Source organism: Orussus abietinus, unplaced genomic scaffold, assembly GCF_000612105.2.
Source record: "Orussus abietinus isolate OABI.00-Male unplaced genomic scaffold, Oabi_2.0 scaffold37, whole genome shotgun sequence".
Classification (NCBI taxonomy): domain Eukaryota; kingdom Metazoa; phylum Arthropoda; class Insecta; order Hymenoptera; family Orussidae; genus Orussus; species Orussus abietinus.
In genome coordinates, this window is record NW_019394759.1 from 245,028 (window position 1) to 269,784 (window position 24,757).

Below are 24,757 nucleotides of genomic sequence, written 5' to 3' on the forward strand. Positions count from 1 at the left end.
AGCCTCGCACGTGGTCATTTTCGCACAACTGCATTTTCCTTCAAATGCAGGACACAAAACTAAGGAATGGACATTCGGTTGAGTCTCGAGCCAAATACATTTTCAGCGAACGCAACCGAGGGTTCTTTACCTCAATAATGGGCATATCCGCACCAGCCAGGAAGAAAATAATTCCTGCGATCAAGATTACCTTTATATCGGATATCTAACTACTGATTATATATCAGATTGTTGTTTTCTACTGATTGTCATCGTCATTGGATTGGTTTTTTATAGCCATAAAGAGATATCTTAACATTTAGTGTGAGGGACGCCTCGAATGGTGTTCAGTTATCGTGTATAAGTGTACTATGTATGTTTTACATTTTTTTTCTATTTATAGAAAATGTGTCCATTTCGTAATGACGCTCCGTCGATGAATCAGCTACGTCGCGACGGAAAGTTTTAAGTCGATGACTCGTATGAAGTGATGTGGCGATTTTGGCACCACTGCCGCGATTGTCCATCGATCGTCGAATTTAATCTTCTTAAATGGCGTCGTAGGCACGAAGTCGTTGCGCTCTCGTCCTCGACCTTAAGGCGATTTCACCGACGAGTCAGTTGGCGCAGGTTACAATGGAAACGGGATTATACTCCGCGTGCTCTAAGCCCTTAAGCTGTTAAGAGTACTTTAAAAGACTGGGCTTTTCGGCGCTGTCGCTCGGTTTTATCATTTCCTTCGTTGGAGTCCACTTTTGCGAACATCCTTCCGCTTTCAAGTCGGCCGAAACATCCCCTTTCTCGTGGATTCGCCTTAATGCTTATCCCCCTGCCCGGAGGCCGTTGTGATTATCACACGTGGAGCAGTCGATCAGACCGAGCACATCTTCATAAAGAAAGTTACCATTTCCATCGGTAGATGTCGCCAAAGTCAGAAGAAAACTCCTCCACTGTTAAAATAAGAAAAAACTAAAGATTAAATATAACCCGACAATATAAGTAAATATAATAAGAATTTCAGTCTACTCGTGAATTTCTATTTTGTAAATATAATCGGGCAAAGAATTTCAATTAAGTGGTCGGACATCGATGACACGTTTCAGCAATCCTTACTTCGATTTTGTTAAATAACCCGCCGGAATTGAATTAAGCAGGATTAAGCCCTAAGATTTCCACGTGTGGGGGTAAAGCGTTACACGTGAGCGCTTAATTTGCGCATTTTTCAACATTTTTCCCCCACGGCGGCGGCGGTCTTGCCGGCCGCCATCTTGAAAATCCGCGGACGCTGATTCGCCCCTTCTCGTGTGAAACTGCGCGCCATTGATTACCAGCGAGGTGTAATTATGCACATCTGTGGTTTCCTCGTCTGACAAATCCAGCATATCTCTTCCTCGGTGCCGCGGCGCTTCGGGGGAGGATTAATGCGAGTGATAAATACGCCTCCTGGTCGCGGCGTCGCGAGGAATGGCGGCATAAATGCCGTAACTAGTTGCAAGACGACGCTAGGGATTCCCTCGAATACTTCCCTAGGAATTCGCCCGATGAATTTTCAAGCCGGCACTTCCCGAACCGCGAGGCCGTTCAATAATTAATGTTAATTAATGCCGCTCCTCCGAGCGATCGAGGACCACCTAACCTCCATTTTGGATTTGCAGAGGGCGTCTCAAGGATTGCGTAAGGACTGAAGACCTCGGAGGAACCCCAAGATGTCGTCGGTGAAGGTGGCCGTGCGGGTGCGTCCCTTCAACAACCGCGAAATCTCCCGCGAGGCACAATGCATCATCGAGATGACCGGCAATACAACATGTAAGTTATGCATCGATAAAAACATATAATTGAAGATGAAATGTCATTTCATCCTCTATGTAAACTCAGCACGTGATTATGGAGGTCGCAAGGAAAGACGCGATGCTCGTGAAATTTCATTTTTCAAGAAAAATACGTGTGCTTAGTTCTAGTCTGGGATAAATAAATAAAAAAATAATAAAAAATGAAATCTTATGAGCATCGCATTGTTTCTCAGGGCCGCCATAATCACGCGGTGAAGTTTCAAATGATTTGGTGCGCCCAATTTGGAGTATATATTTTTATTTAACCGTATTGGAAATATCAAAGGATTTTTTAAAGTGAAGCAATATTTAGGTTAGGCTGTTTTGTAATCGTGGGGAATACTTGAGAGAAAGAGACCACACAGTGGAAAGCATTCGTTGGCGGGAAAGGAACCAACATGGAGCTGTATCGAAATTCGATTCTCCGCTGGATGGGCTCGTGTAAAATAGGTAAAAAAAGAGGAGCGAAGGAGAAAAATGTCCAATGAAAGGCAGAAGGCCGCAGTTTCGCAGCGAGATCGATACCAGTAGCCGCACCGATGACTCACTCTTTCCCATCGTTACATCCAATTTCCTCCTCCAAGGATTCGGCGCCATTCTGGCCGAGATCATTCTCCTCGATATACAATATGGCCGCCGCAAGAGCCGTTATGACGATGAATCGATATTGCGAGAGCGGTGAAAATAGCCGCATTGTTGCTCGGGAAAATGCCGGAAACTAAATGAAAAGTTGGGGGCGCCGAAGTGGAGTTTCTTGAACTACCCTCGGGCGGCGCTTTCGTCCGTTTGTTCCATGCTCCACTACGGCTCTAGCATCGGTGAATAATGGCGCCGTTTCGCGCCCATCAAACTACAATGGCCTAAGGATTTCCCTCCATCGGTTGAAGCCATCACCGTGATGGAATATTAGTATAATAATCTCCGTCGAGACGACTTCCAAACGATTCTCATAGTCGCTATCGATCGAGTAGTCTGAGAATTAAATCGACTCAAATATTCGAGGTGAAGTTCGGTCGAAGCCGAAGCATATCCTCGAGACAATTTAGACGTTTCCTAGCACTTAGCATGGCCGCCAGAAAGTCGCAACACGGACGATCGATACCACGAGTGCCGCAGAAACGTCTACATTGTCGGTCGGACAAATGTTCGCCGGCCAAATTTCAACTTTGGAGCATAAAAGAGCGGAGTTTCTGGAATTCCGAGCAGTAGAGCGTCGGCCCTGTTGCCCAGGATTGGCAACAATGCGGAGGCCAGGAAACAATGGCGTCGGTTGGTGGGCATCAAAGAAGAAGATCCCAAGGGTAATTCCATCTATCAGGGCGAAGTAATCCCGCGAGATTATTCTCTCCTCGGCACAGATCTCGAAACAACTTAAAGGCGCTCGATTCGTCGAGTCTTTTAGAAGTTATGCCTCCTCGAAAACTCGAGGTGGAGGCGGGCTGCTCTCGATCGGACGCGGCAAAAACCATGGACGCAATTTCCGGTGAAAGGGCCTGCGCAATTTCCGCACCCGGAAACGAACGGCGTGATTTCATTTGAAGTCGAGCTGTGAACTTGCACTTCGAGAAGCTATCATGGAAGGCGTTCGTTCTCGTTCTTTGATCCACTTAATCAGCTGCCATTCAGTCTCGATGGAGGGTGCAATTAATGCGTGAAATCGTCCTCTCGACGATTCGTTGGCCAGTGGAAAAAAACCGGTGGTTATCGCGTGGGCGAATCGCTTTACCGCCCAAGAGAGGTTAGGTTGTCTGACGCGTAGGGTTCACTGGTAGTGACGTCAGCGAGCCAATGTGGCGCCGACGAAATGCCTTCCTGATTAGAGCGACGCGACGTCCCATTCGCGTTCGATGTTCCATCGATCCCCTGGAAGGGTTACCACCCTTATGTAATGTCTACATCACTGACACCGTCTTCATTGATTACACAATACACGGTGTTCCCACTTTAGTCGTGGGCTTGCACTTAAGCTCGGTTCCTCCCACCCGCCATCTTGAAAATCCAGACGCAAGCCAGACTGCCTGTTTCGATTATATGTGCGTTGAAAAGGATAAAAAGAAAGTGGAAATATAATCAAGGGTATATAATTAACGTAAGGCCATCGCCACGAGAGGATGCATTGATTAAATTTACAGAATACCCTCTAGGCTGTTAATAATCCCCGCCACTAGCGACGTCTGGCGGATTCATGATGCACTTTGCGGTTGCGCAGTTCCCCCTGCATAATTGCAGTACTTTCCCCCTGGAAGATCGTTAGAGCGTATGGCTTAAAGTCGGGAATAAAATTACCAAGCAGCAGATGTATGAACCTGGCAAGTAAATATTCTAGAATGTTCCAGCTAAGCCGTCTTTTTCTTCGTTTTCAGCGATAATCAACCCGAAAGCACCGCCCGGCAGTAAAGATGCGGCCAAAAGCTTTAATTACGATTACTCCTACTTCTCCATGGACGTGAGTATCGGGATTTAAAATTTTAGAACTAAATATCCTTCTCTATAAATGATATCTAAGGAATACACTGTTTTTGTCTTATTTTTCAGCCCTGCGATACGAATTATTCCTCGCAGATTATGGTGTATAAGGACATCGGCGAAGAGATGCTCGAGCATGCGTTCGAAGGTTGTTAAATTAGATTTAAAAAATTCATTAGGATGTGGAACACAGACTTTATCATAGGTTTTAAAATCATATCGCAGGATACAATGTATGCATATTCGCATACGGCCAGACCGGGGCAGGGAAATCGTACACCATGATGGGTAAACAAGAAGACGGCCAGGAGGGCATAATACCACAGATCTGCAAGGATCTCTTCAGGAAAATCAGCATTAACACCAATGAACAACTGAAATACTCGGTAGAAGTTAGCTACATGGAAATCTACTGCGAGCGGGTTCGCGACTTGCTGAATCCTAAAAATAAAGGGAACCTTCGAGTCAGGGAACATCCTTTATTGGGGCCCTACGTCGAGGACCTCTCCAAATTGGCGGTGATGTCTTACGAGGACATCCACGACCTCATCGACGAGGGCAATAAAGCCAGGTCCGTTTTATAACGAAAAAAGAGAAATATACAAATTTTTTGTATTATACTGCAGTATTTAACACTGCGTCTGTACACTGTTAAAGAGAAAACATTGAAATTTTATAAGATTTCCAAACACATGTTATAAATTTAATACATAAGTGTACTCACTTTTCTACAAAATTTCACAAGCTTCCAATATGATACTGCAAAGTTGCTAGTTTATCTTGAAGTTTATAGTAAATTTGTAATAATTCACTTTTGAGCCATGAAATTCATAATTCTACCTTGTGTACTAAAAGTGTATGAATTTTGTGAATAGTTTTAACAGTGTTCGTTGAATTATCTCGCTGAAACGATGAGACTCCTCGTCGGGCCTGGTGATAGAAAATATTTTTTGATGGAAATTTAAAAATTGTCAAAATTATTTGCAGGACTGTCGCGGCGACAAACATGAACGAGACTTCCAGCAGGTCGCACGCCGTTTTCACGATCTTCTTTACTCAGCAGAAGCACGATAAAACGACAAGTCTGGTTACCGAGAAAGTCAGCAAGATTTCTCTGGTGGATCTTGCAGGATCAGAAAGGGCTGATTCAACCGGAGCTAAAGGAACCAGACTGAAAGAGGGGGCCAACATTAACAAGAGTTTGACCACTCTTGGCAAAGTTATTAGCGCCCTTGCAGAAATCGTGAGTATACTTCGCTTTGCTCGACATCACTAATGCTGTACAGAAAGTCAATGGCAATGAGTGTTCAAGTCCTAATCTATATTATTCCTTTGACAAAAAACTCTTTTTCTTGCCAACGTCGTCTGGACGCACAGTCGGTAAGTGCAAGATCTTTCTAAACGTGACCGCTTCGAATTAGATCATTTTTAACGATAAAGTAGTAGGAATCATAGAAAGATAAACTCGAGCATATTTAAAGAACTGTACTATTTGCTTGTTTATCTTGTAAATCGATTAACATGTTTGTATACAATTTCAGGCTACGAAAAAGAAGAAGAAGGCAGATTTCATCCCTTACAGAGATTCGGTCCTGACTTGGCTTCTTCGAGAAAATCTCGGGGGAAATTCGAAAACAGCCATGATCGCCGCAGTCAGCCCTGCCGATATTAACTACGACGAGACCCTCTCTACCCTCAGGTAATTTATAAAATATAATAGTAATTCATGCAAATCTTGTGATTTTTTTTTTTTTTCAACGTGTCGCAGCGGTTTAGCTTGCTCGATGAAGCTGCTCCCATTCTGAGATTTCATTTGCTGTACTTTCATTTATTGTTTGGAGGGACCTTGTTTAAATAGAATTATCGATACCCCTCTTCAGGTATGCCGATCGAGCTAAGCAGATCGTTTGCAAAGCCGTCGTCAACGAGGACGCGAATGCGAAACTCATCAGGGAGCTCAAAGAAGAGATCCAAAAGCTGCGCGAGTTGCTCAAGCAAGAAGGCATCGATTTCCAAGAAGGTGAGGCCCAGGACCTCCTCCTCTGCCCAAAACTACCCCGTGTACATAAAACTACAACTAGACCCCTAGTATTAAGTGATAGAGAAACAATAGTCACGATAACGTTAAGAGTGAACGAATGCACTCCTTGACTAGAATCAAGAGATAAAAAGAAATGCGTACGAGTGAGGTAGGCAAGCAATTTACATAGTGTTCTTTTCTTTGTGTCCCTTGCGCTCGACGTAGGGCCAGATGGCAAAGTCACTTATGAAAAGAAAGAATCTAGTAAGTAAAGTCGTAAGTTGTCAAAACTCTCGGGAAACGAAAACCACCCCGGTTCGTTATGCCACCCATCCGCCTCTTTGAGCTTTCTCACGGCAATCTGTTGAACTTGTGGAAACCGAGTGTCTTCTCTTCTCCCCTGACAAGGAGAGGAGTCGATCGAGACTCGTCTTATCAAGCCCGAACTCGAATCACCGATGATAGATAAAGATAAGAAGACATTTTCTTCACGATGAGTGGTTCCCTTTATTCTTTGTCGATCATCGATGGGAAGAAAGGGGCTCGATTGGTCAATTTCCGATCTGGACGGCTTCTTGTGAGATCTACCTCGTCACGATGTCGTCGCCTTCTTGGGAGAACAAAGAGTCCCTTCTTCTTCATTTTTTGATTTCCCCTCCCGAGGAAAAAGACGCTTCATCGTGGCGAAACGTACCTCTCGAAAGGCTAATCGCTTCGGCTGGGCTTTTCATTGTATTCTTTTTCGTTGTTGGAAAGTTGCCGTTTTAGTTCCGTCTCGGGGAAGCTTCAGATGAAATCCTGTGATTCGCCCTCGAGGTGACGCCTGGAAGACCTTGAGAGCTTAGAGAAAATGGGAAAGAAAAAGAGAGAACAGAGCAGACATAAAGGGTCTTCGAGGAGCCATCTGGTTTTCCGTAAACGCACTAACTGTACGGAAACGTTAACGAGGAACTGAAGAGCCGTTCATTTAAAATAGAAAGAAGCACTCGAAGGAAATACTATTTCTTCTTGTAGGCGATCTTAGCATTCGCTTCAGCTTGCCCACCCTTCCGTCTCGCGCAGAGTAAAACGTTCTATTAGGTCGATGCATAAGTAATGCCGTTTTTAACACATAACGTGACGTGTAAAAGAACGCCATTACTTATGCATCGACCTAATATTTCCACCCGTGTCGGCCATTGGAGATGCGCAAATGCGTTTCCAGAATTTAACGTGCGGTAGATTCCTAATGTAAGGTGTCGATAGAGAGTAAAAGTATCGATAGATCGTAGCTGTAGTATTCGGATAAACCTATCGACCGGTTTGTGCATCTTCGAGTGGCAAAGGGTGCGGGAAAAAGATGCGTCGCTTCTTTCCACAACTACGTTGCATGACAAGCTATCGACGCACTAAACGCCAAAAATAGTGATCAATTACGGAGCAGATTCTTCGAAAGAGTCCACTCTTCGAATAGTCTCTCAGAGTACAGGAGAAGTCACGATGTGGAGCTTCCATTTTGGCTTTCAGTGTCTCTTGGGGGTTCGGTGACTTCAGCATCGAGATGTAACGCGGAACTCTCTTGGAGTAACTTTATTAACGATTACTGACGCCACTGGACTCCACGAATGTTGATAAATAATTTAAAAGGAAGTCGCATTTTCTATGAGGAATTTTTTCTGCCCAGGGGACGAGTCGATCATCAAGTCCACGAAACGCGAAGATGACTTCAAAGAGCCTCACCAAAGGATTCCGTCTCATCCTGGCTCGACCATTGCTGAAGAAGCTGTGGACCAACTTCAGGCTTCGGAAAAACTGATAGCAGGTGAATTACCCTAAGACAAAGGTGTAGAAGACCTTCAATGGGAGATCATTACTGTTTGGCTCTCTTTCGTAGAACTGAACGAGACATGGGAGCAGAAATTGAAGCGAACAGAAGCCATTCGTCTTCAACGCGAGGCGGTTTTCGCGGAGATGGGAGTCGCCGTGAAAGAAGATGGCGTCACCGTTGGCGTCTTCTCGCCGAAGAAGACGCCTCATCTCGTGAACCTTAACGAAGATCCGTTGATGTCGGAGTGTCTGATCTACTATATAAAGGATGGTTTCACAAGGATTGGCTCGGCCGAAGCCAACATTCCTCAGGATATTCAGCTCTGCGGTCCTCATATCCTGAGCGAGCACTGCGTCTTCGAGAACCACGAAGGCGTGATTACTCTAATGCCGAAAAAGGGGGCTTTGATTTATGTTAATGGCCGGGAGGTGACGGAACCCGTCATCCTGAGGACAGGCTCTAGGGTCATTCTCGGGAAGAACCATGTCTTCAGGTTCAACCATCCCGATCAAGGTAGTCAATGGTTGCTGAGGAAATTCTTCAAAATCAATTAAAAAAATAAATCAATTTCCATCTTCCAGTTCGGGAGAGACGAGAGAAGAATTCCCCGGCAGAGACTCCCGCAAATGGAGAGACAGTAGATTGGAACTTCGCCCAGATTGAACTCCTAGAAAAGCAGGGCATCGATCTGAAGGCAGAAATGGAGAAGAGATTGCTCGTCCTGGAAGAGCAATTCCGCAAGGAGAAGGAGGAGGCTGATCAGTTCTTCGAGGAACAAAGAAAGGTCCGCCCTCTTGTACTTCCCTTGTTATTGTTACAACTGGGCTGATGGTTTAAGGTGATCGTTAGATTGAAATACTTCCCTTTGTAGAATTACGAGGCTCGGATAGACGCCTTGCAGAAACAGGTGGAGGAGCAGAGCATGACGATGTCGATGTACAGCAGCTACACCCCGGAAGACTTCAACAACATCGAAGAAGATATCTTCGGTGAGTATGGAACCATTTGCTCAATCCATTGTAATCATTCGTTGACAGTCGTAGCCTCATGAGACCAGGGAACTCATCAGTTCCGATAGTCTTCGTCCTGACTGGAACCTTGGTTTCAATGTTGGGGAGACACTCGAGCTTCCACAGGCCCAGTTAAAGGGATTTGCAACATTTCTTGCGGGCTTAGCCGAAGACATAAGCCTCGTTGATTGTCGCAAGTGGCCTTTAGCGGACCAATCATCAAAAGATCAGTGACGCTTGGCTTTTCTGACTGTTTTGCCTGTGGATGGCTTGCATTTCAGTCAACCCATTGTTTGACGCAGAGAGCAACTGGACCGAACGCGAGTTCCAACTGGCTGCGTGGGCCTTCCGCAAGTGGAAGTACCATCAGTTCACCAGTCTTCGAGATGATCTCTGGGGCAACGCTATCTTCCTGAAGGAAGCCAACGCCATATCCGTCGAGCTCAAGAAGAAGGTACCCAAAAATACATCCCACAACATATATACTTTGCAGTCAAAGAAATTAAATACTGACTAACGTGTCTAACGATCACCTTTTTAGGTTCAATTCCAGTTTACCCTGTTGACGGATACCCTCTATTCCCCGCTGCCGCCGGATCTTCTACCCGCAGTAGATGAAGACGAGGAAGAAGAGAGACCCTTCCCACGAACCATCGTGGCCGTCGAGGTGCAAGACACGAAGAACGGAGCCACGCATTACTGGACCCTTGATAAACTGAGGTGAGGACATTTACCGAGGACATCAAAGGGGAAATAAACCTTGCCGAAGAACCCTGAAGTGGAGTAGACGACTCATTGGAATAGATCGTAATTAACGCCCCGCGAAGAAGTGGAAGTTCGCGGCAAGATGATTCTTCGACGTCGAAGATCGAGTTGTCCTCTGATTTCAAACTTCGTGGCAATTTTCTCTTATCCTTGAAGTCTTACATGTTAAGTGAAATTCGACACAACCGATTAATTGCGTAACCCTGAAAGATACGACGAAGTGCGGCTATTACGAGCACCTAATGTTGATCGTCGACGATCGAAAATGGCGAACCACCACTAACGGAAATATATCAATGTTGACTTGTAGACAGCGCTTGGAGCTGATGCGACACATATACAATGAAGACTTGAGTCCCAGCACTCCGGAGGCCAAAGAGGATATTTTCCAATGCCTTACGGTCTACTCTAATCAGAAGTTCTCGCTCGCAAATCTTTTGCCTTCGAGGTTGGTGCTCGGTCGCGCTTTAAACGCCCTAAAAAACACAATCGAGTACCAAACTTATTCCCATCGACTTCGCTTCGGGTCATTAGAAATCGGAAGGAAGTAGGAAAAGTATCATGTCATAAGGTCGCGAGGAAACGGAGTCTTGTACTCGATAGATCTGCCTCTGCTTTGCCGGCCATCAATCACCAAGCACTCTTCTCTCTGGATAAGATCTGGCGATTTGACTTTCCTCTAAAATCTCTTCGACTGCACTGCATAATTGCTTACGGAGGCGCGATTCTCCGGACTAATAAAAAATAAAAGAAGGAATAAAAAGCCCATGGATGTCGCAACATAGTACGACGATGCCCTTAAGACGCCTTGACTGTATCTAAACTATGCTCTATGGATTAATTTATTATCTATTATGAATGTAATCGATATGCAGGATGCTTCGAGTATGTTGAGAAATCCTGTAGGGGGATTCTTCAAATATCCTGGTGATAATTCTGTACTCTGTAGAGGTCGCTGCAATTTTGTGTGAGCTTTTAAAGTGCGGCATGATGCGAGCCGGAAGGAGTTTGGGGAACGCTAAAATGTGCCTGGGTCGATTTAAGGACGAACCTAGATAAAATCTGTCGATTTTGAAGATTCACGGTTTTGCTTGGACGATAATTTATCCTGGAGTGCAAGCTTTCTTGGACACATCCGTATTGCATGTAACTTAGATAAGCTCCATCGGTGGGTCTGGAAAGTGATTATAAATGTTTTAATATTTTCCATTTTTCTTTTCTCAGGCAAAGATTGGAGCTGATGAGGGAGATGTACCACAACGAGGCCGAACTCTCGCCTACGTCTCCGGATTACAATATTGAAACCATCACCGGTGGTGATCCCTTCTACGACAGGTTCCCCTGGTTCCGGATGGTCGGCAGGTGAGATAAATTGTTTTAACTATTTTACCTAAGCATCTTCCATCGAGAGATGTTTTTCCACTCTATAATCTTCTTCCAGGTCTTTCGTCTACCTGAGTAATCTGATGTATCCAGTGCCGTTGATCCACAAAGTAGCAATAGTCAACGAAAAGGGAGACGTGAAGGGATATCTCAGAGTGGCAGTTCAGGCAGTCGTCGGTAGGTTTCGCTCTCGGGCACCGTTTCCCTTTTCGTTTCGACACAACTTTGACCTGACATTTTTCCAGAAGAGGAAAACAGTGAATACTCGAGTGGAGTCAGACAGTCGGCTCGAATCTCCTTCGAAGACGACCTCTTTGGCGGCCAGAGGCAGAGCAAGTGGAACACCCTGCTCACCCAGAATTTAGAGAAGAGTCAGCAGATCCTTCAGGAAGAGCGGGTCGTGGAGGGCCAGACAGAGGGCAAGGATCTAAAGGACGACGAGGAAGTTGGCGATGCAGATAGCGGAAGAGGAGACAGCTCCGTTGCCAGTGACATGAAAGAAGAAGAACTACCGGATCATCTCCAACCTGGACACGAGTTCACCTTCAGAGTCACCGTTCTTCAGGCAATGGGCATTGCGACGGAATACGCAGACATCTTCTGCCAATTCAAGTGAGTAGCCTTCATGTAAAGGTAATTCATAATACCCCTTTCTTTCATTTTCATGACTGCATTACGTTATATCTTCAGCTTCTTGCACCGCCACGACGAGGCCTTCTCCACGGAGCCGGTGAAGAACACCGGGAAAGGGAACTCGCCAGGGTTCTATCACGTACAAAACGTAAGTTCGAAAGCGAAGAAGTGAAGATCTACCTGAGGACAGAGATTTCAATTATTTCATCTCCTTTTGCAGATCACCGTTACGGTTACGAAGTCATTCTTGGAGTACCTGAAGACTCAGCCGATCGTCTTTGAGGTCTTCGGCCATTACCAGCAACACCCTCTGCACAAAGATGCAAAGCTAGACTAGTATGTGTCTCTTTAGACTACTCTCAGGTTTCTTACGGGAAAAGAATTCTAGTTACACCTATTAGTCGAGAGTTTGATTTGTATGATAAATTATTTCTTGTTAGCAGCGTAAGACAACCACCAAAGAGGATGCTTCCGCCATCGATTCCCATCAGCCAGCCAGTTAGGTCACCGAAGTTTGGCAGTGTTTTACCATCTCCCAGCACATCGCACGTACATGCCAAGTACGACGTCCTGGTGTGGTTCGAAATCTGCGAGTTGGCTCCCAATGGAGAATACGTGCCATCGGTGGTGGACCACAGCGACGACCTTCCATGTCGGGGATTGTTCCTCCTTCATCAGGGAATCCAAAGAAGGATCCGCATCACCATTGTCCACGAACATGCCCCCGAATTACGGTGGAAGGATGTGAGGGAGCTCGTAGTCGGGCGCATCAGGAACACCCCAGAACCAGAGGAGGAAGACAACGACTCGTCGGTTCTCTCGCTCGGTCTCTTCCCAGGGGAATACCTGGAAGTCCCTGGGGATGATCGCTGCATGTTCAGATTCGAAGCTGCCTGGGACAGTTCGCTGCATAATTCTGCCTTGCTCAACCGGGTCACCGCCTATGGCGAACAGATATTCATGACCATCTCTGCGTACCTTGAAGTACGTATAAACCGGGGTCATAGCATTGAAACTGGACTTACTTCTTGTAAAATGAATACTGGAACGATTTCGTTCCATATTTAATGTATTGTGTTTGGAGACAAAGGAGTGAAGATAAATTTGTATGTTCCAGCTTGAGAACTGTGGACGACCGGCTATTATCACGAAAGATCTCAGCATGATCATCTACGGAAGGGACGCTAGGGTTGGCCCCAGGTCCCTGAAGCATCTTTTCAGTGGCACCTATCGCAACCAAGAGGCCAACAGATTCAGTGGAGTCTACGAATTAGTCCTTCGTCGCTCATCCGAAGCAGGTAGTCCAGGTTTGTCCTATCCGACGCACATCCTACTTCCTGATCCCGATCCGTCGTTGGTGCTCGGTTGAAAAATTTCTCAGCGGACTTCAACAGGGAGAATTATTTCTGAAGAAGACACCTCGACACTCCTGGAAATATCCTACTTCGTCCCTGGCTTTGTTCCTCTTCTTTATTTGGCGTGGCTACGACTTGAAGAGAGGCGTCGTTGAAGTTGCAAGTAATTACATCCACCATACAGGTGTGACGTAGCTGGAGGAATAAGAATACAGAGAACGATCTTGCTTATGCAGATTTTAGTCGGATCTTCACCGATGTTTCTCTTTAATGTATCTGTGTTCGGATTTACGATGGCACGGTGGTTCTGGGTTTAGGTGTGCAACGGCGACAACGACGTGTCCTTGACACCAGTTCCACCTACGTGAGAGGCGAAGAGAACCTCCACGGATGGAGACCTCGAGGAGACAGCCTCATCTTCGACCACCAGTGGGAATTGGAGAAGCTGACCAGGCTCGAAGAAGTCGAGAGGGTCAGACACACTCTTCTGCTGCGAGAGAAACTCGGCATCGACAAAATCCCTCTCTGCAACAAGACGTCGCACGACTTCACAAAGAGCGAAAAAGTACGCCGAGATACCAAATGAAAAAACAACTAGGCGACGAAGTGGGGGATTGTCGTTGATCCTTTTATTATTTTATATTTTAGGAAGTCTGTAATATGGTGGCGAAGGCAACAAACGAGCCTCATGCCAGCCCGGTGAAGCTGAAGAGGTCGACGAGCAAAGACGTTTACGAGCCCTGGGAGATGACGGAAAGAGAACGCGAATTGGCCACGAAGTACATCAAGCTGATCCAAGGAAGAATCCCCAGCAAGGAGCCCATTGTATTGTCCGACGTCTCCCCTGGGGAGGACACCATCGCGGACATGTCGGCCTCGATGATGTCGTCCGTAGTTTCCTCCTCTTCCCAAGAGTCAGTATACTCCCGCCTTCTAAATCTTCAGGTAACCCTCCACATGTACCCGAACATGCCTCGCTGCGGTTGTCCTCAGATATGTCATGCTTTAAATGTCTTCCGGCTTCCAGGCAGGTGGTTCCTATATTACCGAGTACTTTCAAGCGAGCTCACAGGAATTTCAAGGATTTACATCCTGTTCATCCATTCATTTTTTTTCAGTTAATTTCCAATTGATCACTGCTAGAGTCGGGGACGCTTTCCGGTAAATACTTTTCACTCTACCGAGCTGCACCCATTCGGCAACTTCCGGTGAAATTGTCACACGCCTGAGCAAGCTCCGCAGAACGCTTAATAGAGTGCGTAGAAATAAACGCTTCTCACTTGAGTGTTTTCAATCTACGTTTTCAACCGAAAATGGTCACGTCACTCAGGATCTTAGGATAGAAAAGCTTCTGGAAGACAACCGCTGGTTTGTTGAAGGAGGTCCGGGTTATGGAGGAGTGTTGCCTTCTTAGTCCACAGGAATTGTTCTGGGCGCCACCTCTAAGTCGTGCATCTTTAGGTTGAGCTCTCCGGAGCGCGCGAGACTTCAGGAGCTCCAGGACAGCATCATGGCGGGAGAATCTGCAAGCCAGACCAACACCATGGCCCCGGCTCCCTTGGGCTCTTCCTCTCCTTTGAAAGAAAGCCTCGTCCTCTATGTCCCAGAAGTTGAAGAGATCCGAATCAGCCCGGTGATCGCCAGGAAAGGGTACCTCAACGTCCTCGAGCATAAGACCAATGGTTGGAAAAAGCGATGGGTGGTACGTGAAGAAAGGATCCTTCCATCCTAAATTCTACTCTCATCTGTTAGTCCCATCGACCATTCTTTTGGTACTTCTAGGCCGTTCGCAGACCGTACGTCTTCATCTTCAGGGAGGAGAAGGACCCTGTTGAGCGGGCACTCATCAACCTTGCCACAGCTCAAGTCGAGTACTCGGAAGACCAGCTGGCTATGGTCAAAGTACCCAACACCTTCAGGTACTGCCGAGTTACCTTAACTCCAGGTGTATACAACAATAGGACGGGAATTCCCTTTCTAGCAGTTTCATCTGGAAACACTGAGATTTATCCGATACCCTTGTTCCAGCGTCGTCACCAAACACCGAGGGTACCTTCTGCAGACTCTCGGAGACAAGGAAGTTTACGACTGGCTCTATGCCATCAATCCTCTTCTGGCTGGTCAGATCAGGTGGGTTGCCGCCGCCATTTTGAAGTCTCGTTAACATAGTTTTAAGGAATTTTTTAGAGTGTTTGGGGGGAGATCCCTTTTTATTTTCATTTGGAAGTGGAGATACTGAAGGGGGTTGTTTTCTTCTAGGTCAAAATTGGCTCGCAAAGGGCCTGGACCATTATTGACGCCGATTACGCTAGCGCCACCCCCGGAAACGCAAACTCCGGCCAAGTGAGTGATCGACTCGTTGGCCGAGGTGACGAGCGTCGTTTCGCGAGCCTCGAAGAAGATTCTTCGTCGCTCGTACACAGCCCTTGAGTCCCAAGACATCTGTAGTCTCCAATTTTGAGTAGTCTTCGAGTAAAAGAACCAATGAACCGCGGAATCCTTCGGGAACGACGGAGGTGCCAGCGCCCCCTGGGACCGCTCGTCGTTTCCATGGACGATTCCCAAGAGGCGATCCCGTTTTTAACTATTAAGACGTCGGAATAAGGTGCGAAGATTCGTTAGTTCCTCGACTAGCTTTCACAGGCCTGCTAGGAGACTGCGATATCTCCGGTTACCTCGTACGCACGAAACCGGAGAGGAGTCTCTCCGGTCGTTTCTGGAGAAACGCTTCCCGAGAAGAGACGCTCCCAGGTCCTATGAATCGGTATTGGGAGTTCTCCATATTTTGGAGAACTCCTAACATCGCGGAATGACTCGAGTACTTGCTGGATGTGTCACACGAATCCTTTCTCGGAATTGACTGTATTTTCTACGTGCAGAAGCGCGCAGTCGCGTCTCTTCGGACGTTTCTGCAGAAACGCTCCTCGAAATGAGTCGCTTGCGGAATGCACACACCGAGAGAAACGTCACCTCCAACCGAACGTTTCCGTGGAATTAAGATTTTCATTAGAATCACCGGGATTTTAGGGACAACTAAGGTTTCAGGTTCATTCCTGAAGGGATTAGGATGGGGCGGCGTTCGAGATTGTACATTCGGGCAGCTATATTTCCTTTTTCCGAGTACGCTGATTACTGAGGGGTGGCCGCCATCTTGGAGAACGCTCCGCTTGGCGGATAATCGGGAGGTATCGCTCGAGGGAATTGATACTTGCAGATGACAATATTCGTTAATACTTTGCGGTTATTATACTTAGGTTTTTGGTACAAAATGGAGCCGCGTGCTCACAGTATTTTCGCTAGCGTTGGCAATACCGCGAGAGGTAAAAATGCAATAGTAGACAGCAGCACGTGTCCGAGCTCGCCATCTTACCTAGGGATTAGTTCTTTTTGTCGACGTGGTGTATAAAGTTTGTAAATAATCGATATTCGAAGGGGAATATAGCCGAAAATAATGGACGGAACTCGAACAATCATGATCTGGCGTTCTCGAAGCCGTTCGCTACATCTTTATGTAAGTTTACATAGAGGAAAGGAGAACGCAAAGAACTCGAAGCTTCCGTAAAGATGGAATTGGATAGACATTTTCATCGCTATTGTCGCCCTTTGTTTTTCGTTAAAAAAATTCGTAGTTTCTGGTACCAGACGAGTACCAGGGAATTGACCTCCTAGACATGCTTGTACGTCAACGAATGGACTGAAAATTCGTTAGAACGGAACGGAACTCTCGGAATTCAGTAACGTCTGCTCAATGCCAGCTCGGCTGTAATCTACTTTACAATAATTCCTATTACCGCAAAGTGTTGACTAATATTGAGGGGTGTCAATCGAAAGCTCTCGCTTCCTCGGGGAAGGAGGATTTAGAAAATGCGGCTGGGAACGCTGATGAAAAGTGCAATAAGAAATCAGAGCGACCGACGGTCGCCCCGAAATACTCAATGGTCTTCGACCTGACTTAGGCGCAGGTTGAAAGGTCGACCGATTTCTCGAGATCGACCTATCCAAACACTCCAAGCACACGACTCGGGGAGTAACTAAGCTTTATTCGACATTTAAATGTTACACGGAAGCTATATAATAATCCTCGCTTCGCCAGACTCGACGACGAACGCCCAAAAAGCTAAACCGTAAGAGGTGCTTAAGGTGATGTGAAAGTGGCCTCGAAGAGGTTTTCTTTATAAAACTTTTCTCCCTACTCGGTTTACCGAATGATTTGAAACTTTACAACGTGATTAGGAAGACTATAAGGAAGGTCCCGAAACTCATTAAATTTCAATTCCTTTCAAATTTGTTTATAGGAATTTTAAAAATAGTTTATAAAAAATGAAATTTCGCGAGTTTCAGGACCTAACTTAGAGTCTCCGTATTCACGATTTAAAGTATGAAACGATTTGAGACACCCAGCTCGTGGAAATGTTTTATGAACGATTGAGCTTTCGCATGCCACTTTCACATCCCCTTAAGAATTGCGGAAAAATCTCAAACAGAGCACAGAGATTCGGTATCAATGATCACACGTACATCTGAGACCCTTGTATGGTTCCTCTGCGAGACTTCGGCACTTCTCTCCCAAGGATACCGATAGAGAACCCGCGAGAGAAAAAAAAAAAGAAGAAGAAAATAATAAAAATCGCAAACTACGAGTTTCCGCGCTCGTACACACGCACGAGCGTCTCGCTTCCTTGACATTCGAAGGTGGGAGGCTCGTGAATTTGGTGGGGTTCAAGTTTTTCCTTTTTTCTTTTCTTGCTAAGACCTCCACCGAACTTGCCAAGCTCACGATTCGGTTAGTCGAATGGCCTCGGAGATGAAGACGGGGGCCAGGAAAATGGCGCTGGGAAGTGGTTTCGGAAGGAGAAGCAAAAAATGAACACAGAAATTAATAAGGCTAAGAGGAATCTTATTTCGTTAGCCAGGGCGGAAGGGGGTTTTCACGCGTTAACATCTCGTTGCTGTAAAAAAACTCGTTTTTTCACGGTCTTTCGTTTCGAGCTCGTTATCGTAGACGCACCGGTTCATTTATCGAGCAAGAGTGTACATATATACCCGAGGAGAGGTGCGAATGAGACTATGAGTGAGTGGAAAGTAGAGAACTGTTTTATCGATTATACATGTATTTATGCGCAAATGGAGAGGAGAGATAGAGAACGCGCGCATGTGTGTGGATGCTGCGAGAACGTCGGAGCGATCGCAGAAGGGATGTGCATACGAGATGTCCCGGAAAAGGCGGCATTTCGATGCCGGGATCACGTTCCTCGTGCAATTCTGAGGAGAAAATGTCTTTGCACAATTTTTCCATCTCTTCGCAGTCGCGAGATATTTCGGAATTAGTATTGACCGGAGCGGGAGTTTCGGTGGTGGGGGGTCCTGCGCTGTGATTGGACGAAACGAGGCCGAATGCGTTCCGCCCATTGGCCGTGCCCCCTCCACGACGCCAAGCTCGAGATTTCAAGGTCAACCATAAATCCAGAATATCTCGAAACTGCGGGGTGATAGAGAAATCCTGCAAAGACATTTTTCGTTCAGAATTTCACGAGGATCACGACTGTGGCACTGAAACCCCCGGGTTCTGGGACACCTCGTACTCCTAGTAGTTTTCATAGTTGTTAAGTTTTCCATATGATTTCTCGTTCACTAGATATTTTTATATGTAGCGAAATAATTTACCGCGAGCTGGCAACAGCTTATTCGCGTGTCGCTAACTCGAGGCAATTTATAAAGTTCGTCGAGTTCTCCGGTCTGGTTTGCAAGCAGCTCTTAGTTAAAAGGTGAGGCTAACCGGAGGACTCGACGGCTCGCCCAAGAAATGTTATTTACGTAAACCTGGAGCGAATCTCAGATGAACTCTTGCCTCTGTCATTTTAACAGTAGAGCCCATGCCTGCTGACTTCGATAATTGTTAAGTTCTCGTTGAGTCATTCCTGATCGTCACTTCGCACGGTAGAGCTGACAATTGTGATCATGCGTACATCCTTCAATTCCGGCGCAACGAGTAAAATAAAAATTGACTAAAGAAACGTTAGCGTCTAAATGTAATGCGTTACTTAGGAGCATTGTTGCCGAAGCTCCCTCGATCGGACAAGACCTCTATTAACCGATTTCATGCATTTACAGGATACCAAATAAAATAAATCCGTACGCAACTTCGATTGCAAGCTCCACCGTGCTTCGGATTTCGCCTCAGCTGCGAGGACGAGCTTCGCAATTGTACATTCCTCTTATCACGGTATTTTTTTTATGCCCCCTAAAGGGGACGTATTCGATGATTTTCTAGTCCGTCGACTCTCGCGCGATTTTGCATTTTCATTTCCCGAATAGAGAGATGAGAGAAAAAAATAAGGCGGGGAAGCATTGCGATTTATTTCCCGACTTGATTCTAGTCAGAAAGTGGGAGAGGGCGAGAGAGAAAGAGAGAGAAAAGAGGAGGAAGAGTGACCAGCGTTACCGTTTCCGCTTGCTGACTGTTGTAGCAATTGATAGTTTTATTTTGTTATCAATTACGGTACAACGTAACGATTATAATCCGTAAGGTGTATTGATAATTCAGGATCTCCTACGATAATCGGCGGCAAAGCAGCAGATTAATAATCAGCCCGGAGGTGGATATAAAATGATAAGATTATTAAAAACAGTTGATAAGCGAGAAGGAAGTGGTTCGGAATTGTTAACAAAAGCCGAAGGGGATGACGGAAGAGTCACGATGGACAGGGAGAAAGACACGAAGCAAAAGAGAGGGAGAGAGAGCGCGAGAGAGAGAATACAATTAATTATATATATATAAATATAGTATATATATAAATAAATTTAATATTAACCTAAGTTTAAAATCAGCGGAGGGAGAGGGAGAGCTTGCCCAAGGGGAAGGGACCCACAAATATTGGCGATCTGATTACCAAAGAGAAAGATAAAGATGAAAGGAGGCGCGAGGGAGACCGAGACGTTCGCCCCTGCACTAAAAGATATGTAAGTTCGTGTATTTATTTGTAAGTTATTATATGAAGGTAAATCTGCGCAAGTTCTTTCGTTCCACCGTTTACTATTGGGGCGTGCGATTAATGCTGAAACCCTCTATTTATTATTATGATTATTGACTTACATTAGACCTATTGTAAGTGGAATCATGTAATAAATCGATCAATAAAAGCTTAAACGCTTATAACGAAGACTTCTTTCCTTTAGACCAGAAAGAAATCAATATCATAAAAATTGGACGAGAATGAATTGATACCACCGATAATTCTATGAAGCAGCGCGGAGATTAAATGGAATACTTGCCCTCAAGATGCTTACTGAAATGAAAAATGTTTAATCAATTACATCTTCATAAAGAAGGGCTGAAAAATAGTCTCATTTTTGTCATTATATAACAACCTGGATTTAAACGTTACTTTTTGCTGTAGTCTTTGAATTATAAATATTGACTACCAAAATCTGGAAGCATGAGTTTTTAAATAATGCGCCGTACCTGGAAAACTACTTTATAGTAAGATTATTACTTAGCATTATTTCAGGTTACAATTTAAATTAATTATGCGCAATTTTTCATACTTCCGGGTAGCTATCCTCCAGATATCTGGAAAGGAAACATTCCCATGTGTCCGCCGCCGATCTTATTGATTTTCATATATGTTGAAGAACACAAAAATCTAAGAGACACGTGTTTTTTTTTTATCTGCAATGGTCCACATTTAAGGGGTGAAACAACCCCCCAAAGTTTGGCGAAAATTCGATTCTTATATTAATTTCCGTAGAAGCAGTTGAGGAATTTCGACGAAACTGCATAAACGTTATTTGTATAAAGACGGTGAAAAAACAATATTATTCAATAATGAACAATATTGTCAATAGTGAACTACCCTTCAGGCGAAATTTTTTTGTAATATCTATTAATATCTCCCAACTAATCTCTGTATTGCGCATGCGCGCGATTGCGTTCAGTGCTGCCTTTAGTGGAGAATGCGGGCAGCTCGTGTACTGGCCACCTGATTCCTCCCATTGGCGACCGATGATGGCGCCACTGTAAATGCTGTTTACAATGGCGCCATCAATCAGCTGTTGAGACGACTTGAAGATCTCAATCGCTGACTCCTTAAAAATCTGAGTATTCGAAGAAATAGAAAAAAACGTACGGTTGAAGAATTTTCGAAAAAGTCTGCAGTATCAAATTTCTGGTGCATGGCGCATTTTCTTAAATAATTAATAATCAACTATTATAAGAAATGGCGCTTTCCTACACCAGGTATCTCTTTTCTCTGCAAGAACCTTTTTATGACTCCTGTTTTAATTTTCGCCTAGATTTGAGTTTTGCATAATATTCTTGAATACTTTTCCTTATAGATTATTGTGCCGTCGCAGTCTTGATCTTCATCAACTGCGCGGCTTATATACGACCAGGTAAATGGTTATGTAATTATTGTAATTTTTACTTAACCAATTGATGCATTTTATATGTTATGGATTATTCCTGTACTTTTTCACAGCCTGCTAAAAACTACAGCGGCAAAATCAGCTCCTGCTTCTCCTGCAGTATGTGAAAGTCACGATGAAAAGAATATGCGACTTAAACGACCTATGTCACCACATTTGACAATATATCAAGTACAACTAACGGCTCTACTCTCGATTACACACCGAGCCACGGGAATGGTTCTCTCGTCGTATGCCATGCTCTTTGGCCTAGGTAAAATACAATCAGTCACGTTTAGAAACGAAAGAACTGCTTAAATTGATAACGCACTTATTAATGTGAAAATTGTTACTTGCAGTTTCTGATAGTAGAAATAAATGTAGAACTTTGTAAATACAGTGCTTCAATATTGTACGTTGATTAAGCATAGACGTATTAAAATAATGCTAATTTATATTTTCATTTTTAGGTACTTTGTTTGTACCAGGAGGAATGCCTTGTGTTATCGACACGATACACTCATTATGCCTTCCATCAGCTGTATTGTTTGTTAGCAAATACATACTGGCCTTGCCTGCTACGTATCACTTTTTTAATGGAATTCGACATTTGGTAAGTGATGTAATCCAATTAATTATCACATAACAATTTACAGATACAAGTTATTTCATTTCTTCATAATGCCACATTTGATTTTCAAATTTTTAGTGCTGGGACTTAGGAATGTTCCTGACGATTAAACAAGTCTACAGCACTGGTTATACAGTCGTTGCTTTAGGAATTGTAAGTGCACTTGCACTGGCCTGTCTTTGAGTTAATGGATATTTAAGAGGTTTGAAACACAATTTCAAGATCAGTTCTATACTTAATTTATATATTTCTTGTAAAGAATGTAGTATGTACTTTAAATTAAAAAGTTAAAAATGAATATTTTGTTTAATTAAGCGGTTTATCTATTATTTTGAAGTAACCAAAGTGGTATGTTAATGGCGAGAATTCAATAGTTCATTAATTCACATGCATTATCCTAGGCGGATCATAGTACATCTCATTGCAAAAATCTGCACGGAATCATGTTAGGAGCAAGTTAGAAATTTTCCAACGTAGACTCCATAAATCGTTTATACTCAGTCATAAAACGAGCTGCAAAGCTTTCCAAATGAATAATAGCTTTTGAACCACAACGTAGTCTGAACTCGTATTCAGCTGCATAATTAGCAATAGTGTTCTTTAACTGGAGATCGCAATTCTTAATACATTCTTTTAACAATCCTTTAAAGATAACATCGTGTGGTACACAATGCGTTAAAAGCTCGTAGAATTTATTCCGTACTTCAGAGAGTGTTTCCACTGATTGAGACTTCACCATCATGCTTGCAGTGTTTCGAATGTAAACTTCCCAGTCTGGCAAAACAATGTTTTGTTCTGGACTAAGGGGATATCTAAATCAAAGTAAAAAATATTAATGTTCTCTAATTATATAAACATGAAGATGTTATCAGAGAAACGAAGGAAAGAATTAAGACAGGGAATTATTGTAAAAGGTTGAAATATAATGGATGACATACTGTTCAACTCTACAGGCTTCAAACATCAGAATTGCACGCCTCAAATTTCTGTCGCTAGCATCTGCAATTCTCCTGGCTAATTCATCCGGTAGTCTTAACTTTTCCGCTTTCGCAATTTTTTGTAAAATATCAACAATCTCATCTTTTTTTGGTGCCGGTACTCGGATCCCCAGGCAACGAGAGCGAATTGCAGGCAATACACGTGACATGGAACTGGCACAAAGTATCAACCGGCAAGTTGAAACATATTTCTCCATTGTTCGGCGTAATGCGTGTTGTGCATCCTTTGTTAAGCCATCCACATTTGTTAATAGAACAACTGAGCAAAAAAATTATTTAATTAGTATATTCTGACATGTAACAATTCGATAATATTGCAATTTAAAAATAAACTATCATTTTTACCAAAGCAATAATACCTTTAAACTCTCTTTGACCTGCAGTATTAATTTGATGAGTTTGTGCTGTAGTTTTAACAAGATCCATAATAACGACTCTATCATTTATGCCCACATCACTGGGATTCACTTCAATGTGATAATTACTGCTCAGCGTTAATATACTTATTTTTTTCTTGGATGGTGTCTGTAATAAATAACATGTCACATAAGATTTATAAATGTAATTGTATATTCAAATCGTTACCTCGAAATTCATAATTTCATTTCTTAATTTTTCAACACCGCTGCCATAGAGCTCCCGAATGATACATCTTATTCGTGTTTTCTTGCCAGCGCCCGGTGGCCCATAAATCAATAAATGTGGGAAGTCTCCTTGATCAACCTAATTAATGAAAAAGATAACAAAGTAACGCACTACAGAGAAAAATGTAAATTAATATTCTGAATTATACCATACAGTGAAAAAATTAGAGAAACAAAAAATTTAGAGAACAAATTTTATTTTTTATACCAAACAGGTTAAACCATTTATGATACAGCTCTGAATGGCATTACCTATTATTTACATTAAAATCTTAATGTACTTTAGATTGACTGATTTCCATGACATTGTATTCATACCAATGGTCAATTCGTGTTTTCAAATGAAATATACTCGACGCCAATTTTTGGCGGGTAATGGGAAACATAACCTTACTTTTGACTAAGGATTTAACCAAAGTTGCAGCAGAATTTTACCATGTTCTTTAACTGTTTCGCCTGTATCAAATGGTAATCCAGTTTATCCAGAGTTGCAGGTCGATGTTTGTCGACCCATAATGTTCTTTTCGGGCGCTGAGCTTTGACATCTCCGTTTTTATTCATCTTAACACAAATATTAAATCCTCCAATTCCTCTTTCCTACGACTGTTCCGGCTCGTCTTTTCAGAGCGTGTAGTCCAAGTATAGTCAACTTGTAGACAACCTATACATGCAAAGTTTCGTGGACCTGCATATATACGTCTGTTTCTACCTATTTTTCTTTGCACATGTAATTCCAAAGCGGAATAACAATAATCAGAGACCCTACATTCATAGCTTTTTAAGGTCTAAATCGATCTTAATGCCACGAGACATCAATCAGCTTGTCACATCTTT

At 43.9% G+C, this 24,757-nt stretch overlaps 3 protein-coding genes across 18 annotated transcripts in view; 2 read left to right on the forward strand and 1 right to left on the reverse strand.

Moving 5' to 3' along the window:
* Positions 1 to 17,456, forward strand: part of LOC105696272 (kinesin-like protein unc-104) — a 30,122-nt gene extending 12,666 nt beyond the window's left edge. For 2 of the 16 annotated variants that reach the window (XM_012418626.1, XM_012418627.2), the window contains exons 2-30: positions 1,635 to 1,785; positions 4,172 to 4,254; positions 4,344 to 4,422; positions 4,500 to 4,845; positions 5,262 to 5,517; positions 5,652 to 5,654; positions 5,816 to 5,973; positions 6,155 to 6,294; positions 6,520 to 6,558; positions 7,958 to 8,095; positions 8,168 to 8,614; positions 8,683 to 8,885; positions 8,973 to 9,090; positions 9,393 to 9,565; positions 9,653 to 9,831; positions 10,187 to 10,324; positions 11,101 to 11,238; positions 11,318 to 11,436; positions 11,505 to 11,871; positions 11,950 to 12,040; positions 12,113 to 12,228; positions 12,333 to 12,876; positions 13,010 to 13,190; positions 13,565 to 13,812; positions 13,896 to 14,192; positions 14,662 to 14,949; positions 15,030 to 15,166; positions 15,276 to 15,377; positions 15,507 to 17,456. In XM_012418626.1, the coding sequence (XP_012274049.1) occupies positions 1,686 to 1,785; positions 4,172 to 4,254; positions 4,344 to 4,422; positions 4,500 to 4,845; positions 5,262 to 5,517; positions 5,652 to 5,654; positions 5,816 to 5,973; positions 6,155 to 6,294; positions 6,520 to 6,558; positions 7,958 to 8,095; positions 8,168 to 8,614; positions 8,683 to 8,885; positions 8,973 to 9,090; positions 9,393 to 9,565; positions 9,653 to 9,831; positions 10,187 to 10,324; positions 11,101 to 11,238; positions 11,318 to 11,436; positions 11,505 to 11,871; positions 11,950 to 12,040; positions 12,113 to 12,228; positions 12,333 to 12,876; positions 13,010 to 13,190; positions 13,565 to 13,812; positions 13,896 to 14,192; positions 14,662 to 14,949; positions 15,030 to 15,166; positions 15,276 to 15,377; positions 15,507 to 15,594 (5,316 nt within the window). In that variant the 5' untranslated portion in view covers positions 1,635 to 1,685 and the 3' untranslated portion in view covers positions 15,595 to 17,456. Of the gene's footprint in view, positions 1 to 1,634; positions 1,786 to 4,171; positions 4,255 to 4,343; positions 4,423 to 4,499; positions 4,846 to 5,261; positions 5,518 to 5,651; positions 5,655 to 5,815; positions 5,974 to 6,154; positions 6,295 to 6,519; positions 6,559 to 7,957; positions 8,096 to 8,167; positions 8,615 to 8,682; positions 8,886 to 8,972; positions 9,091 to 9,392; positions 9,566 to 9,652; positions 9,832 to 10,186; positions 10,325 to 11,100; positions 11,239 to 11,317; positions 11,437 to 11,504; positions 11,872 to 11,949; positions 12,041 to 12,112; positions 12,229 to 12,332; positions 12,877 to 13,009; positions 13,191 to 13,564; positions 13,813 to 13,895; positions 14,193 to 14,365; positions 14,613 to 14,661; positions 14,950 to 14,999; positions 15,167 to 15,275; positions 15,378 to 15,506 lie in introns of those variants that run through there. The other 14 variants (XM_023433204.1, XM_023433199.1, XM_023433197.1 and 11 more) reach the window with 14 other exon arrangements.
* Positions 17,457 to 21,275: 3,819 nt separating this feature from the next.
* LOC105696353 (succinate dehydrogenase cytochrome b560 subunit, mitochondrial) lies at positions 21,276 to 22,579 on the forward strand. The gene is made up of 5 exons (XM_012418769.2): positions 21,276 to 21,483; positions 21,582 to 21,638; positions 21,725 to 21,924; positions 22,121 to 22,263; positions 22,360 to 22,579. Exons 1-5 carry the CDS (start codon positions 21,464 to 21,466, stop codon positions 22,462 to 22,464), a joined length of 525 nt encoding a protein of 174 aa, XP_012274192.1. The 5' UTR covers positions 21,276 to 21,463; the 3' UTR covers positions 22,465 to 22,579.
* A 101-nt stretch (positions 22,580 to 22,680) lies between these two features.
* Positions 22,681 to 24,618, reverse strand: LOC105696206 (replication factor C subunit 3). The gene is made up of 5 exons (XM_012418454.2): positions 24,359 to 24,618; positions 23,865 to 24,002; positions 23,639 to 23,804; positions 23,220 to 23,538; positions 22,681 to 23,093 (listed from the first exon to the last, which is right to left on the reverse strand). Exons 1-5 carry the CDS (start codon positions 24,482 to 24,484, stop codon positions 22,739 to 22,741), a joined length of 1,104 nt encoding a protein of 367 aa, XP_012273877.1. The 5' UTR covers positions 24,485 to 24,618; the 3' UTR covers positions 22,681 to 22,738.
* Between the last annotated feature and the right edge of the window lie 139 nt (positions 24,619 to 24,757).

Coding starts and splice junctions, on each gene's coding strand:
- LOC105696353 (XM_012418769.2), top strand. CDS start 21,464: ATGGCGCTTTCCTACACCAG. Junction 21,925..22,120: donor TGCCATGCTCTTTGGCCTAG/GTAAAATACAAT, acceptor TTTCATTTTTAG/GTACTTTGTTTGTACCAGGA. Junction 22,264..22,359: donor TTAATGGAATTCGACATTTG/GTAAGTGATGTA, acceptor TCAAATTTTTAG/TGCTGGGACTTAGGAATGTT.
- LOC105696206 (XM_012418454.2), bottom strand. CDS start 24,484: ATGAATAAAAACGGAGATGTCAAAGCTCAGCGCCCGAAAAGAACATTA. Junction 24,003..24,358: donor CGAAACAGTTAAAGAACATG/GTAAAATTCTGC, acceptor TTCATTAATTAG/GTTGATCAAGGAGACTTCCC. Junction 23,805..23,864: donor ATGAAATTATGAATTTCGAG/GTAACGATTTGA, acceptor TATTTATTACAG/ACACCATCCAAGAAAAAAAT.